Raw genomic sequence first — 17,210 nt, 5'->3', positions numbered from 1 at the left:
ATGTTCTGTCTCTCTCTGTTTCAAAAATAAATAGACATTAAAAAATTTTTTTAAATAAATAAATAAATTAATTAATTAATAAAAGGTTGTAACAAGAGATGAAGAAGGGCATTATATAATAATTACAGGGTCTATCCATCAGGAAGAGCTAACAATTATAAGTGTCTATGCACGAAATACTGGAGCCCCCAAATATATAAAACAATCACAAACATAAGCAACATTATTGATAAGAATGTGGTAATTGCAGGGGACTTTAACACCCCACTTACAGAAATGGATAGATCATCTAGACACACGGCCAATAAAGAAACAGGGGCCTGAATGATACATTGGATCAGATGGACTTGACAGATATATTTAGAACTCTGCATCCCAAAGCAACACAATATACTTTCTTCTCGAGTGCACATGGAACTTTCTCCAAGATAGATCACATACTGGGTCACAAAGCAGCCCTTTATATAAGTATAAAAGAATTGAGATCATACTATGCATACTTTCAGACCACAATGCTATGAAGCTTGAAATCAACCACAGGAAAAAGTCTGGAAAACCTCCAAAAGCATGGAGGTTAAAGAACACCCTACTAAAGAATGAATTGGTCAACCAGGCAATTAGAGAAGAAATTAAGAAATATATGGAAACAGATGAAAATGAAAATACAACAATCCAAACTCTTTAGGATGCAGCGAAGGCAGTCCTAAGAGGAAAATACATTGCAATCCAGGCCTATCTCAAGAAACAAGAAAAATCCCAAATACAAAATCTAACAGCACACCTAAAGGAAATAGAAGCAGAACAGCAAAGGCAGTCTAAACCCAGCAGAAGAAGAGAAATAATAAAGATCAGAGCAGAAATAAACAATATAGAATCTAAAAAAACTGTAGAGCAGATCAATGAAACCAAGAGTTAGTTTTTTGAAAAAATAAACAAAATTGGTAAACCTCTAGCCAGGCTTTCTCAAAAAGAAAAGGGAGATGACCCAAATAGATAAAATCATGAATGAAAATGGAATTATTACAACCAATCCCTCAGAAATACAAGCAATTATCAGGGAGTACTATGAAAAATTATATGCCAACAAACTGGACAACCTGGAAGAAATGGACAAACTCCTAAGCACCCACACACTTCCAAAACTGAAACAGGAGGAAATAAAAAACTTGAACAGACCCATAACCAGCAAAGAAATTGAATCAGTTATCAAAAATCTCCCAACAAATAAGAGTCCAGGACCAGATGGCTCCCCAGGGGAATTCTACCAGGCATTTAAAGCAGAGATAATACCTATCCTTCTCAAGCTGTTCCAAAAAATAGAAAGGGAAGGAAAACTTCCAGACTCATTCTATGAAGCCAGCATTACTTTGATTCCTAAACCAGACAGAGACCCAGCAAAAAAAGAGAACTACAGGCTATATCCCTGATGAATATGGATGCAAAAATTCTCACTAAGATACTAGCAAATTGAATTCAACAGCATGTAAAAGGAATTATTCACTATGATCAAGTGGGATTCATTCCTGGGCTGCAAGGTTGGTTCAACATTTGCAAATCAATCAATGTGATACATAACGTTAATAAAAGAAAAGAACAGAACCATATGATCCTGTCAATCGATGCAGAAAAAGCATTTGACAAAATTCAGCATCCTTTCTTAATAAAAACCCTCGAGAAAGTCAAGATAGAAGGAACATACTTAAACATCATAAAAGCCATTTATGAAAAGCCCACAGCTAACATCATCCTCAACGGGGAAAAACTGAGAGCTTTTTCCCTGAGATCAGGAACACGACAGGGATGTCCACTCTCACCGCTGTTGTTTAACATAGTGTTGGAAGTTCTAGCATCAGCAATCAGACAACAAAAGGAAATCAAAGGCATCAAAATTGGCAAAGATGAAGTCAAGCTATCACTTTTTGCAGAAGACATGATATTATACATGGAAAACCCGATAGACTCCACCAAAAGTCTGCTAGAACTGATACATGAATCCAGCAGAGTCACAGGATACAAAATCAATGTACAGAAATCAGTTGCATTCTTATACACTAATAATGAAGCAACAGAAAGACAAATAAAGAAACTGATCCCATTCACAATTGCACCAAGAAGCATAAAATACCTAGGATTAAACCTAACCAAAGATGTAAAAGATCTGTATGCTGAAAACTATAGAAAGCTTATGAAGGAAATTGAAGAAGTTATAAAGAAATGGAAAAATATTACGTGCTCATGGATTGGAAGAATAAATATTGTTAAAATGTCAATACTACCCAAAGCTATCTACACATTCAATGCAATCCCAATCAAAATTGCACCAGCATTCTTCTTGAAGCTAGAACAAACAATCCTAAAATTTGTATGGAACCACAAAAGGCCCCGAATAGCCAAAGTAATTTTGAAGAAGAAGACCAAAGCAGGAGGCATCACAATCCCAGACTTTAGCCTCTACCACAGAGGCTCTGGAATACATATCCTACTGGAACTTTAATGAAGGTGGTTATTGTGCCTTTCTGAATATTAGCCACCTTTCTGGGACACTGTCAGGGAGTAGGGCTTGGCCTCTGGTCTTTCATGAAGCACATATACCCAACCCCAGTCCTTCGCTCCCAATTCTACCTCCTCCTCAACTTCCTGGATGAAGGCAAAGGAAAAAAATGGACGCTAAGTGATTGTCTAGAACAAATATCCTGCCACATATATAAAGGAGATCATCTAAAAACAATCTAAATATTTTATCAGAAGAGAATTAATGGATAGTTTATATAAGATCCATGTAGCCCATCCAATGCTAAGGTTGAAAAGAATGAGGCAAACCTGTATGTTCTGATACAGGAAAATGTCCAAGATAGGTCATTAAATACTCAGTGTAATTTGAGAAATCCTATGTATAGCATGTTCCTGTCTTTATGACAAAAGTTAAAAAAATATATATGTATGTATATGCATATCATATTTAAATTAGCTTATAAATGCACAAAATGTTGGAAAACATCACAAGACACTCCTAACTGATTATTCCTGGGTAGTGGGGTTGGAGGAGAAATGGGAAGAGGTGACTTTATCCTACTTAATGAACTATTGACACAGTTTATAACATGCATGTATCCTTTTCATAATTTTATAATCCTATTTCTTAAAAAGGTAGAAATCTGATGATGCAACTCTTTTCCATAATACAATAAGCTTAAATATTATGAAGTAATCAGCTTAATTTTCTTGTTAATCGTATGAGAGCATTAAGAAGGACACTTGTTTAGAAAATTTAAAAATATAAAGCAGTATTCTCTTTCAAGGTTCATAAATAAAATATTCTGTGCTGAAAATCTGCATATATCCTTTTCTCTATTTTAATAATTATATTTTAAATAATTTTACTGATCTTAAATACATTGTGCTGTGTATTAGGATTGGAAATGTAAAGCACCTGATTTTACTGAGATTAAAATAAATGTCTTTGTCATATGAGGACTTTAAGATACAAAACAGATGAACATAAGGGAAAGGAAGCAAAAATAATATAAAGACAGGGAGGGGGACAAAAACATAAGAGACTCTTAAATATGGAGAAGAAACAGAGGGTTACTGGAGGGGTTGTGGGAGGGGAATGGGCTAAATGGGTAAGGGGAACTGAGGAATCTACTCCTGATATCATTGTTGCACTATATGCTAACTTTAAAAAAATAAATTAAATAAATATAAAAAAATAAAAACTAAATGTCTTTATATTATTCTAAATTGTAATACCTAATCCTCAGAGACCCATCTCCCAAATATTCTTCCTTTTCCCCCAATTGTCCTTTCCTTTGTATTTCACCATTTGTTAATTTAGTCTATATTTTCAATAAAGCCTTCCAAGAACAGAATTTTGAATAATGAAAAGAGCATTTGCAGGAATGAAAGGCATAAAGGCATTAAATTGAATGGTGAGCATGAAAAACTACTATAGAAACATAAATCTAAGGAATGGAAAGAAAGGAGGATAGCTGGCTCATGAAGATGTTTGTTCTGCAAGTAAAAGGATCTAACTGACTTTTTTTTCTAGAGAGAAAGAGAGAGAGAGAGAGAGAGAGAGAGCACGCAAGCAGGGGAGGGGCCCAGAGAGAGGGAGAGAGAGAATCCCAGGCAGGCTCTGTGCTGTGTGCTGTGAGCATGGAGATGATGACCTGAGCTCACATCAAGAATCAGACGCTTAACCCATTGAGCCACCCAGGAGCGCCTCGACTAACATTTTTAAATGAGATGCTCTGATATCCATTTTTAAAAGATCCTGCTGTTGAGCACCTGGGTGGCTTAGTTGGTTAGGCGACCAACTTTGGCTCAGGTCATGGTCTCACAGTTCATGAGTTCAAGCCCCAGGTCAGACTCTGTGCTGACAGCTCAGAGCCTGGAGCCTACTTCAGATTCTGTGTCTCCCCTCTCTCTACCCCTCCCATGCTCACACTCTGTGTCTCTCTGTCTCTCAATAATAAATAAACATTAAAAAAAATTTAATAAAAGATCCTGCTGTATCTTATTCTGGAGAGTGCATTTTAAGGTGATGAGCCTGTAAGATGAGAGATCAGTTAAGTAGTTAATGACAGTAGCCCAGGCAAATAATGATGAAAACTTGAACTAAGCCAGTTGCTATCTGGGTGATAAAAAAAGAAGGGATGTTGAGAGATGTTTGTTATTTATGGTTTTGCAAAAAACACAGGGCATAAGTTTTATAAGCTTATACAAATATGTCTACACAGTAGTTTATACTACTTGAGAATTCCTGAAAGTAGGGAATTAGGTTTAAAAAATCTAGGGGCAGGATTACATGACAGTAGGTATGTAAATGAAAGTGTTTGTGTTACTTGACAAAAGGTTTCTAAACCAAGTTCTAGCGTTCTACTCTAAGAAAGCATCCGACTAAATTTGCTGCCTGTCGCTGGATAGCTTTCTTGAGCTTTGATTCTAGCTGTCTCTTAGACAATTTCTCTTGGTTTTCCACCAGCACCGTAACCACATCCTAATGCAGTCTAAACTCATTATTAAACTTTAAACTCTTCCAGCCTGGTTCCCCTGACCCCACCATTTCCCTAGTCACCCAGCTTTACAACTTTATTTTCACCTTTGCCTTCATTTCCAATCAGCTGCCAACCTATTCTCAGTGTCTCTGATCTTTGTCCTAGCCTTCCCTCTCTCTTTCAAGTTCAGGATTTTTTTTTTTTTTCACCTGAGTTCTCGAAATAATGTGCCTCCTTCCTATGTTGCAGTGTAACTCTGCCTAACCCATATCACGCATTGCATCTAGAATCAGTGTTCTGAAACCATGTGTGTGCTCTTGACCTTCCCCTGCTTATAATCTGTCGGGGCGAGTGAATATTTCATTTAATGAGATTGCTTTGGAAAACTTTGTTATTATCTACTAAAGTTGAATATACAAATTCTCTATTTCATCCACTTCACAACTAGATTTATATTTAACAAAAATATATATCTATAGATGCATCAAAAGACAGGCACTAGAATGTTTATAACAACTTTATTCATAATAGCCACAAGCTAGAACCAATCCAGTCTAGACTAGATAAATGAATTGTGGATGTCAATGCAATTCAATAGTATACAACAATGAAAAAAGTCATTCTTATATCAAATTCTAAAACAGGCAAAATTAATAACTGGCGTCAGAAATCAGAATAGTAATTTTATTTTAGGGAGGAGGAAGAAAGTGGTTACTAGGAAAGGGGACAGGAGAGAAACTTTGGGGTACTGGAAATTTTCTATCACTTTACCTGTATGTAAGTTACATGGTGTTTTCACTTTGTGAAAATAAAAAACAAAACACATATATTCACATTCACATCCTTCAGTGACTCTTCACTGTTTACCAAATTATCTCCAAACATTTAAACCTGCAAAGCAGGACTGTAGTTAATGATGTGCTCCAATCTGCCTTTCCAATCAATGTAGACACAATTGTTTTCCATGTTCCCTAGCACCTATCCTTCATTCCAGCTATATAGTAGCTGTGGGACCCCTACACCACACCTCCCATCTACACAGAACTTGGAAGCAAATTACTTCATTAAAACATACCAGAATTGAAATTAGGAAGTTTCTGCAGCAACTTTATTTCCCAGAAAAGCTGTAGTGGTATTGGGCCAGATTCTCTGCTACGTTCTTTTTGTCCTCCAGTTTTCTGACATACCAGGGAACTACAGATTGTTAGGCCTCTACTACTGGTGAGGTAAGGTCCTAATAGGTTTGGGCTTGGCCAGGAAACCCATTGGTACTTGAATAAGAGATTCCTCAGGAAAGAGTGAAACGAGACTGCATGCTGCCAGGGCTAGGAGCCTGACTTGGCTGTGGAATGCTCCTGAGGTTGGTGGACAACAATCAAAACCACAATGATCAAAGTATTTTGCCAAAATCTGGGTCAACATTGATAGCTGTGAGAATCAGATATGGCTGCCAAAATTTCTAGTGAGCAATGGTATCACCGTAGGTGGTAATTTTTGTGTCCATCTCTATGGAACAAAGCATTAATCAGTCACTGGAAGACACCAAGAATATCCAGGCCCTAGGGAGAAATAAATACAGGAAAAAGAAATGGGTTCAGGTTTTGGCCAACTGAGCTGAGCTTCAGGGCAGGGCTTCCATCTGACTGTACAAACTGGAAGAGTCTGGAGCAGAGTCCTAGTTAAACAGATGAGGTAACTGTGATGGAGACTATGGGGACAGGGCATGTGTGCAGTCTACTGTCGTGCATCTCACACCTTAGCACGCAGAACAAGGACTGGGAGAGTTGTTAGAACACAGGTTCCTGGATTCTACCCCAGGGGGTTCTGATTCAAGGTCTCAGGACCTTTTTTAAAGCTTAATTATTTTTGAGAGAGAGAGGGGGGGTGGAGGGGCAGAGAGAGATGGAGACACAGAATCTGAAGCAGGCTCCAGGCTGAGCTATCAGCACAGAGCCAGATGTGGAGCTCAAATCCATGGACTGCGAGATCATGACCTGAACCGAAGTCGGCCACTTAACCAACTGAGCTACCAGGTGCCCCTAAAATACGGTTTTAGAAGAACTATCAGGGTTGTGTGGAACAAAACGAATTCTAGCTCCCATTATTGGGGACAGGATATTTAATATGCTACCAACCATGCTCACACTGAGTTCAGGGACTTGTGTGAGCTGAATGTGCGATGAAGAGATCAGTTCTTACTGTGCAAGGTAGCAAACGCCAGTGAAAAGGACAACTTACTAGTTTCCCTAATTTTTACAACCATATGGAAGCCCTCTTCTTACTGTCTTGACATGTTCCCTAGAGCTTGCATGTAAGGTTTTCCTTAATAGCAGCTTGCTGGCACTTTTAGGAAGTTTCCTGGAGAATTTGCCTAGGCTGGTGGTTTATAACCCAGGACCGTTTTGCACATCGGGGACATTTTGGCAATGTCTGAAGAAGATATTTTTGTTGTTCACAGCTGGGTGAGGGAGGTACAAGTGGCATCTAGCGGAGAAAGCCCAGGGTTGCCGCTAAACCCCCTACAATACACAGGACAGGTCCCATAACAATGACCTGGCCCGGAATGTCGCTAGTGCCAAGACTGAGAACTATATCTAGGGATGTATCCACTGGATTTTGAATTTCCACTTGGGTCTTGTGTCAGGCTACACAGCGCCTTATAAACAGCACTATGTAAATTAATATTATCTGTGTTGGGGATGCTTATAACAACAACAAAAACACATTTATTCTACAAATAAAACCAAAAAAACATTTAAACAAAATAAAAGAGACAACTAATAACGGTGGTGAGGGAGGAAGAAAATCCTACAGAAGGATCAAGTTAAGGGCAATTCCTTTAGTGGAATTCTAAACAGGAGCTTTAGGGAAAAGGCAAGAGGGTAAGCGCTGTGCCTCATTCAGCTTTGCAGACCCTGAACTGCAGCGTCTTTGACAAATACTGGACTCGACACATATTGACATGAAATGAATGAAAGATGTTAATCCATCCTCTTTTAAGGATTTTTATGCATGAAGATTCTATAGTAGTTTTCTTTCTCTTCTAAACTAATGGTGGTCAATGCCATAAGTTCTCTTATTAATTGGAACACTCTGAACATAGTTTAAGTCCATAGAGAACGAGATATAGCTCATTATTGCATTCAGTAAACATATTTTGTTTATATTTATTCTGGTTCTTCCCCTGTCAGAGATAAAAAAACAATTGGTCAGTCTAATTATTTTTAACCAAAGAACATTTACACATTCTTTAGTGTTTAATCAAACTAAACAATCTTTCCTTTTAACTTTTGTTCTCCATCTTAAATTGAATAATTGTGTTTGTTGGAGACTTCTCTAACCTTTGAAAAATCATTTTTAAATTCAAAGACTCTAATGAGAAACAGGACTTTTAAACTCATATTCAGTGACTATTTTTTCCATTTCTTCTGGGCCTGGTTTTATGCCAGACACTTTCTTTTTTTTTTTTTTTTTTTTTTTATTTCTTATTGAGATAGGTAAGTTTAGTGATGTTTTACACATGAAACAACTAACTTAGTTTCAGGAAATATAACCAGTTCATACAGATTACAAATGCCAGAAATAAGATTCAAATTCAGATTTTCTGATTCCAGTGCTAGGAGTCACATGATCAACAATACTATTAGAGCATTTAAATTCCAGCTTTTGCACATCAGAGTAATAGCGGTAATTCTATACCATTATTTGATTATTAATAATAGAACAACATCAATGACTCAACGGAGGACCAGAAAATAGATTTCAAAGCCTAAAAACAGAAGTTGCCCAACCACCATATTGAATGGTGCCATGTCTAATGCTTTCAAGGTCCTAGCATTATTCACAAAATTAATAGCTTAATTACTGTATCTTCATTTTCAAACAGATAATATTGTCTTAATTATCTATGGATATGTAACAAATTACATCAAACCTTAGTTAGAACAACGTTTACTATCTCATAGCTGCTGAGATGGCTCTGGCTTAAAGTCTTTCATAAGGTCACAAGGTATAAGCTGGGGCTGCAGGCCTCACGTGAAAGATGGGCTGTGAGATTTGCTTTCAAACTTATCCATGTGGTTGTTGATAGAATTCAGGTCCTCATGGTTTGTTTAGTGGAAGGCTCCCCTTCCTTGTTGGCAAGAGACATCCATTCCTTGCCACTTGGGCCAACTCTCCATAGGAAAACTTATAACATGGCAGCTGGTTTCTAGCAAAGCAAGTGAGGGACCTACAGCAGGTAAGGAAGACAGAAGTCACAGTCTTTTGGTATAACCTAAGCATAAAATTCACATCTCATCACGATATTATATTCATTAGAAGTTAGTCACTAGGTCCAATGTACACTGAAGAGAAGCAGATTGCCTCAGGGGTGTGAATATCATGAGTTGAAGGTTATTAGGGGCCATTTTTCTGATTGCCTACCATAAGTATTAACCAATTTTTGAGTATGTGAAAGGACAGTTTTTCTATATTTCTTAAATAATTTATCCACTTGTTGAACATTATTCGTAAGATAAAAATCATTCTTGTATCACAAGGTTTTCAAAGCCATCAGACAATTGGCCACTCTGATACAATGGATGGGGTGCTGACTCCAGACTTGAGGAGGTAGAGGGCAAGGGACTTTCTTTACTCCTAGTTCTATCTAAAGTGAGTCTTGGAGGAAAGATATGTATTAGCCAATGAGGAAGGGAATGAGGAAAGTGATAGAGGGAGATTTTCCAAATAGAAGGAGAACCATGCGCATACGAAGTTTTGGAGATGAGAAAGAACATAGCTTGCTCAGGGCAATACTTTCTTAATCAATTATGTCAAACATTTATACCCATAATCTTAGAGTTTGTGGTTGTTCTTAATGAAGTACTGTTAAACTGCTCAGAAGAACTGTTAAATAGCAAATTTGTGATTATTTCTATTTTATCAAAGTAGTTTTCTAATTTGATCCTGTATGATGTATTGGATCTAAGAACTCTAAATTTTTCCTGTCCACATGCACCAACCATATTGCCCTCATCCTGGCAATTTTGCTTCTGCCTGAGGTAATATCCTAAGGCTGAGTCTGCAGAATACCAGATGCAAAACAGAGTTAACAATTATAAATAAATTTGATCAATCTGATTAATCCACCATAATAATTAAACTGCAAGGGGAGCCTGGGTGTCTCCATTGGTTAAGCATCTGACTTCGGCTCAGGTCATGATCTCATGGTTTGTGAGTTTGAGCCCCGCATCGGGCTCTGTGCTGACAGTGTGAGCCTACTTTGTATTCTGTGTCTCCCTCTCTCTGTATCCCTCCCCCACTAGTGCTCTGTCTGTCTCTCTCTCTCTCTCTCTCTCTGTCTCAAAATGAATAAATAAACTTTAAAAAATCAGAAAAAAGGAATTAAACTGCAAATTAAAATATCTTGTTTTACTGTGACACACAGACACACAACAGAGTAATGGTGAAGAGATTAGATTCTTTTGACCCCCTTGCTTCATTTAGGCATTGGGTCTACTGGTAAATGGTTAATAGTAACATCCTTCATGTAATTAATATCAAGTACTCTGATAAGCAGGATAAAAACTTCTTCAGTTAGTATTTTAAGAGGATGCCTAGTATATAATCTCCATGTGCATACAGTAAACTGATGTATTGTTTTTCAGGAAGGATGTTAGAATAAATGACTACATACAACCTTAGGATAGGGATCTGATTGTTATGAAGAAGACATACACATTAAATTGAATTTTTTTTACTTTAGTTTTTATAATTTTGATTATGTAGAATTTTGAACATTTGAACCCTTAACCCATGACCAGTCTTGCCCCACCTACACCTCTAATAACCTCCTCCCAAATTATTTTTGAAGTTTATTCCAGACATCCTATCATTTTGTCTAAGAATATTTCAGCATATACCTCTAACAGAGAAGTAGATGCTGATTCTAAACAAAACCATAATAATACTTTCCTTCTTGAAAAACTCAGTAATTTCTTAGTATTATTAAATAATTAGTCTTTATTCTTAATTTTACTTTCTTTTTATATTGAGAGAGATAGATGGATAGATGATTTTGGCCTGCAGGAGATATTTGGAAAAGTCTGGAGACATTTTTGGTTATAATGGAGGGGGTGGGGATATAGTACTGGCATCTAGTGTGTAGAAGCCAGCCAGGTATGCTGCTAAATACACAGAACAGGGGCGCCTGGGTGGCTCAGTCGGTTAAGCGTCCGGCTTCGGCTCAGGTCATGATCTCGCGGTCTGTGGGTTCGAGCCCCGCGTCAGGCTCTGTGCTGACAGCTCAGAGCCTGGAGCCTGTTTCAGATTCTATGTCTCCCTCTTCCTCTGACCCTCCCCTGTTCATGCTCTCTCTCTCTCTCTCTCTCTCTCTCTCTCTCTCTCTGTCTCAAAAATAAATAAATATTAAAAAAAAAAGTTTAAATACACAGAACAGCCCTCCATAATAAAGAATTATCTATTTCAAAGTGTCAATAGTGCCATTTGGAGAAACATAGATGGATAGATGGATAGATAGCTGAATAGATACATAGGTAGGTGGGCAGGTAGGTAGGTAGATAGATAGGAATAGCAGCTATAACAGACCCAAGTTTATAAAGGGGAGAGATACAAAATATCTATGCTATCAGGTCATGTCAGTAACTGCACAGAAGGCAAAAATAGATCTAAAATTGAAAAGATGATTCAGAGTGTGTAATTATTCCAATCAAAATATCCCATAAACCAGAGGAAATTTCGTGACTTTTTTTAAAAGAATGGAGAATGGTAAGTAATATTAATGGAACATCTGTTGCAGGTGTGGATAAAGAAGGTCAGGAAAGTATGTTTCTTATGTGTGCAGCAGAGTCAAAGGCAGCAATGAACAAAATGCTTAGTAAATACAGATAGAACATGTGTTGGGCAGCTAATGAAAAACCTAGAAAAAATTATTTTGAATTTGCTAAACAATGATCTGTCCGGAATGGCTTTTTTTATGCTAAATGCTATGAATTTTCACAATTGTGACATATTTTTAAGATGAAAATTGATAGTATTTCTTTACTGCAGAAAGAGCTATGCTCATTATTCTCCACACAGAACCCCTGGCAATAATTTACCTAGTGGAGCAGCAGTTCATGCAGATCAAAGCTGCATTATTTAAGTGTGTCCAGGGGGCAGATTTTAGCTCCATATGCCTTATACTTTAAAGGAAAAAAAATATATCGGTTTGCTTCTTGAGAAACAAAATATGTTTAATAGGTGCTTACTGCAAGTCTAGCAAAACTCACCCGAACTCCTTCCTATTATCTGGGAAGAACCCGCTCCCTACCCTAAATACTCTAAAATCTGGGGGGAGTGCGGAACAATTGTGGGAATGTAAATCTCTTCAAATGAACAGCAGTGTATTTTCATTTAAATTAAACCCGAATGTGAACTAGATACAGGAAAGGAAATGGCAGAGAGGGAGATAGTCTGGAGTTGCTATAGAATGTGCCTGGCTGCTTTAGCTCCCAGACAACTGATGAAGCGCAACTCTGAAATTTCAGGCCATTTGTATACCAAGCTCCTCCTTTTCTGTAGTCTTCTCTTCTATTGGTAAAATTCTTTTGCAGGGTCATGTAGGGATCCCACCCCTTCTCTGTGTTTTCACTCTGAAGCTCTATACAACTTTACACCTGAATGAACGCCAAACCTCACTGGATATATAAAGGGAACCTTGAAGAGGAATTTCACAGTTACAGTGCAGAAGCAGAGGGAAAGGAATTAACCAGCTCTCCAGCCAAGCAAATCCTCTCCTCACCATGCTTCCTCCTGCCATTCATTTCTATCTCATTCCCTTTGCATGCATCCTAATGAAAAGCTGTTTGGCTTTTAAAAATGATGCCACAGAAATCCTTTATTCACATGTGGTTAAACCTGTTCCAGCACACCCCAGCAGCAACAGCACGATGAATCAAGCCAGAAATGGAGGCAGGCATTTCAGTAACACTGGACTGGATCGGAACAGTAAGTGTGTTTTACTTGCATGGATTTTGTTTTTTTTCTCTTTTGGTAGCATTAGCTCACATTCCTATAGAATCGTTTCATTGCTAACTAACCTGAACCATGTATATTTTGCTAAACAATCTGGGAGTAATCTACTGCATGTGTAGATTGGCATTCTTCCCTACAAAGTTAATGTAACTAAAACAGTGATTTGATAATGCAGGCGAGGACTTAAGTTCTATCAAACATCCAAAAAAGAAAATGTTTCTAGGAATTAAACTGTTGCTTTTTTAAAAATCATGCAAAACAAGAATTTTTAAAAAAGTGTTCTTCTACGTAGTGTACATTCGGGTTGTTTTCTGTGTATTTCAGGACATGTACAATTGTGGTAAAGTGCATAAACGTGACTAACCAAAGTATGTATAGGAAATCATAAGCTTTCCGGGAAAAAAAAAATGGCTCACAAGGATTTCTAAAATATGTCTAGTGAAAGTTTTGATGATGACCAATGTAAAAGAGAGATGTAACTAAAAATATTGGAGAATCCTACTTTTCCAACATAATTACTTATTAACCAGATCCAAATTGGGCTAATTGTATACTTCTGTGAAAGAGTGGGGAAACTTTTATAACTTTAGAGATTTAAAATAATAGCAGTACAATAATATTTTGTACAGGGAGTATTTGTTTTCTTTTCTGTTTGCTGAATTGACACACTAATCAAACATTACTTAGAGGGATTCAAATTTCTTCTCCTAACTTTTGCTTCACTCCTTTCAGGAAAAGTTCACATGCTAGCAAACAGGTTTTCATAGAGACACAGAAAAACAGTGCACAGGAAATCTTACACAAATCTTTTGCTCCACCTCAATTCCATTCAACTGCTAGAAGTAATTTTGACCTTTGAGAAGTCCAAGCAAATAGGGCTATTAATGTCTTTCTAAGAAAACCAAGGTGTTTTCACTTTCTTGAGGATAGTTGCTCTTATGTACAAAGGCGGTATCTGATTATTATTAGATTACTGAGCAATGTGGTGGGTATTCATGGTCAATGAACTGTCACTGCAAAAATGCCAAATCGGTATATACTTGGGGAACAAAAAGCTAGGCAAGTCAAATTCATCTCCGGCTCTTTCCAGGTGCATTCCTAAGGCAGATGCAGGAAGGGAAGCTGGAATCAGAATGAGACAGGCAGAGCACACTGACCAGTCAGCTAGTTTACCCTTTCACTTTAATCCCATGCTCTATACGGATGTATGTGTGTCTACATAAATTGTTTTACAGCTACTGCATCCCTTTAGGCTATGTCTCCCACCTCAGAGCTACTGAGGCCGAGAGACAAAGTCCAACTCCTCATTCAGGATCTACTTCAAATTAGCCTTCAGGATTCCACTTCAAGGCAAGGCTACTTCACCGGTCCTTAGCATTTTTATCTTTTAAATTTCAGCAGTCTATCCTTATAAACATTTTTTTTTTTCTGGTTAACAAACTTTGATTTCTTTTCAAGATTGTACAGGCAATTTTCCTCAAGTTTGGGTAACAAAGCAATGGAAAGGAACACTCAAACATTTCAAGATTAATTTTTGCTTTAATTGCATAAGGCATGTAACAAGAAACAGCTGATTAGAGAACATACTTAACAGATTCAAGTAACTAAACAAAAAGTTTGCCATGACCAGCCTTCAGGAAACGAACACCATGGTTCCTCTTGCAGTTGTAAATCAGACATGTTAGGCATTTTTCTGCCATAAAATTCATGGAAATGTAGCCAAGTTGTTATGGCAACCATACGTTCCTGATTTAGGGGCTTTTATATTCTTCAAATTTTGAGTTGTAGTGACATTTTGCCTTTCAAACATTTTAATATTTGTTTTTAAAAGATAGCTTGGGAATTTAGGTTTAAAACGTAGTTATTAAGGTTGATATGCAAAATGTCAGACTTTGTACACACATGTATGTATGATTCTCTGCAGCTGAATTTTATAATTGAAACAAAATAGAGAGAGAGCATACACATTGTACACAATATTTAAATACTTTTCACATTTTCCCAGGAGATTTTTTTAAAAACCTAATTAAAAGCACTTGCAGATATTAACTGATATGACCTGTGAGAAAAAGAACATTATAGTCTCTTAGCTCACTGAAGAAGGAATATTTACACAAGTGTAAGAACTGTTTAACCCTTACTGGGGAGTAAGACTAAAAAACAATGGGATTTTCAAACACTTCAGTAAGCAATTAGTTAATGTTACCCATGAAAACAAAAATCAGGCCTAGTTCATTTTATTTCAAAAATGTACAGCCATTTGAACTGATCATTTTCACGGAAGTTATCTCTACACCCATCCAGGCAGATTTTTGCATTGTGAAAATGAAATAGATGTTCCCTTTCTATTTAACAACTTGCTATCATTTGGATACAGTTTTTGCCATTGCAGATGCCTTTGTTGTTGTTGTTTTTGAAGCGTTCATTTGCTTCTTCTCTTTCATGCACGCTCTTCCGTTTCCTGTAGGTAGAGTTCAAGTGGGTTGCCGGGAGCTGCGTTCCACCAAATACATCTCCGATGGCCAGTGCACCAGCATCAGCCCCCTGAAAGAGCTGGTGTGTGCTGGTGAGTGCTTGCCCCTGCCGGTGCTGCCAAACTGGATAGGGGGAGGCTATGGAACCAAGTACTGGAGCAGGAGGAGCTCCCAGGAATGGAGGTGTGTCAATGACAAAACACGCACCCAGAGAATCCAGCTTCAGTGCCAAGATGGCAGCACGCGCACCTACAAAATCACAGTGGTCACCGCCTGCAAGTGCAAGAGGTACACTCGGCAGCACAATGAGTCCAGTCATAACTTTGAGAGCATGTCGCCTGCCAAGCCAGCCCAGCATCACAGAGAGCGGAAAAGAGCCAGCAAATCCAGCAAGCACAGCCTGAGTTAGAACTCAGACTCTCGACACCAGACTGGCTAGTAACCATCTGCTTTACAGATCTTATTGCTTGGAAGACTCAAGCCTGCCATTGCTATTTTCTTACTTGAAAATAGATGCTTTGTGCTTTGATCAAACCCACCAAGCTGTCCTAAGTATCAGGACCTTCTCTGGGAATAGCTTTTCTTTTTCAAGTTTTTCAAGATGTATGCATATCCTTGAGTGCAATTTGCATTTAAATTCCATGCAACCTGTAGTTTTAATTCCCCATGGTTCTCGAAAGACTGGTGATACTATATACATCACTGAATCATTACTTTTTAAAGCAGAAAAGGGCTTCTTGGTTATCCTCCACTCTCCAGCCCATCCCCCACCCCACACTATCCCCAGCAAAACCCTTTCATAATTAAAGAGTTAAAAAAAAATTGTTGCCATGAATCTTCACAGTAACATTTCAGAAAGGTGCTTTTTTTTTTTTTTTTTTGGTAATTTTCATGGGAAGTTTAGCAGCCATGAGTGATCTCCTTTGAAAGAGTGAAAGATATTGTGACATTTCACTTCAAAAATAAGCCCTGTAGCTTTTTACAGTCTCATAGTATGAAATTATACCCTGCATGCTGACCCTTGCTTACAATGGAATGCCAGAAATGCATGGCAGCAGCTAATAAGTAAAACTGATGAACTATTTATTTGTCAATGTTATTATTTAATGAGCTTTCACATGTGATTTTTTTTCAAACTGTTAATTTTTTATGTTTTGAAGCTTTTCCATGTACCTAAATATTTTCCTGTATGATTTGTGGTTGATCTAGAAATATGAGAATACGTGTAGATATGTAAAATAAATATTTTAGTCTCCTTTTTACATATATGTTTTATCATGAACTTTATCAATAGTATGGATCCTTTTAAATCAATAAGATGCTTTGTAAAACTGAAATATATAATACCTTTTTGTTTAATCTGTGCAATCCAAAGGTGAATTAACCTTCAATTCCGTCAGTTTCTTTTAACGAAAATAAACACTGCTAAAAGTTGTTGTCCTTGCCTTTAACATGTATGAAAAAGGTGCACGTGTACCAAAATTAGAATTTATGTATCAGAATAATTGATTTCTTTGATAAGGCACATTCAAGTTTTGAAAAAAAAAGTTCTTCAGTAACAGAGGAGAGAAAGAAAGACAATCTTTTCAGTAAAGGGATGATTTAAAAAGTTGGGTGACAATCCAGTTGTAGTGAGTTGTAATGAGAATATCATATGTATATACACCTGGGATGCCAAGTCTGCTGCCCATTATAATCACCTGGAGGAGATAATTTAAGACCC

The 17,210-nt window shown here is 37.4% G+C and overlaps 1 protein-coding gene across 3 annotated transcripts in view; it reads left to right on the top strand.

The window, feature by feature from the left end:
• SOSTDC1 (sclerostin domain containing 1) overlaps positions 1 to 16,921 on the top strand; it is a 66,705-nt gene extending 49,784 nt beyond the window's left edge. For 2 of the 3 annotated variants that reach the window (XM_060632613.3, XM_060632614.3), the window contains exons 3-4: positions 12,593 to 12,986; positions 15,481 to 16,921. In XM_060632613.3, coding sequence (XP_060488596.1) covers positions 12,782 to 12,986; positions 15,481 to 15,896 — 621 coding nt within the window. In that variant the 5' untranslated portion in view covers positions 12,593 to 12,781 and the 3' untranslated portion in view covers positions 15,897 to 16,921. The remainder of the gene's footprint in view (positions 1 to 12,592; positions 12,987 to 15,480) is intronic. The other variant, XM_060632615.3, reaches the window with a different exon arrangement.
• Positions 16,922 to 17,210: the final 289 nt, after the last annotated feature.

The sequence above is a fragment of the Panthera onca genome, chromosome A2, assembly GCF_046562875.1.
Source record: "Panthera onca isolate mPanOnc1 chromosome A2, mPanOnc1 haplotype 2, whole genome shotgun sequence".
Lineage (NCBI taxonomy): Eukaryota > Metazoa > Chordata > Mammalia > Carnivora > Felidae > Panthera > Panthera onca.
The sequence above is the reverse complement of the archived record's forward strand: the minus strand, read 5'-3'. Positions and strand labels throughout refer to the sequence as shown.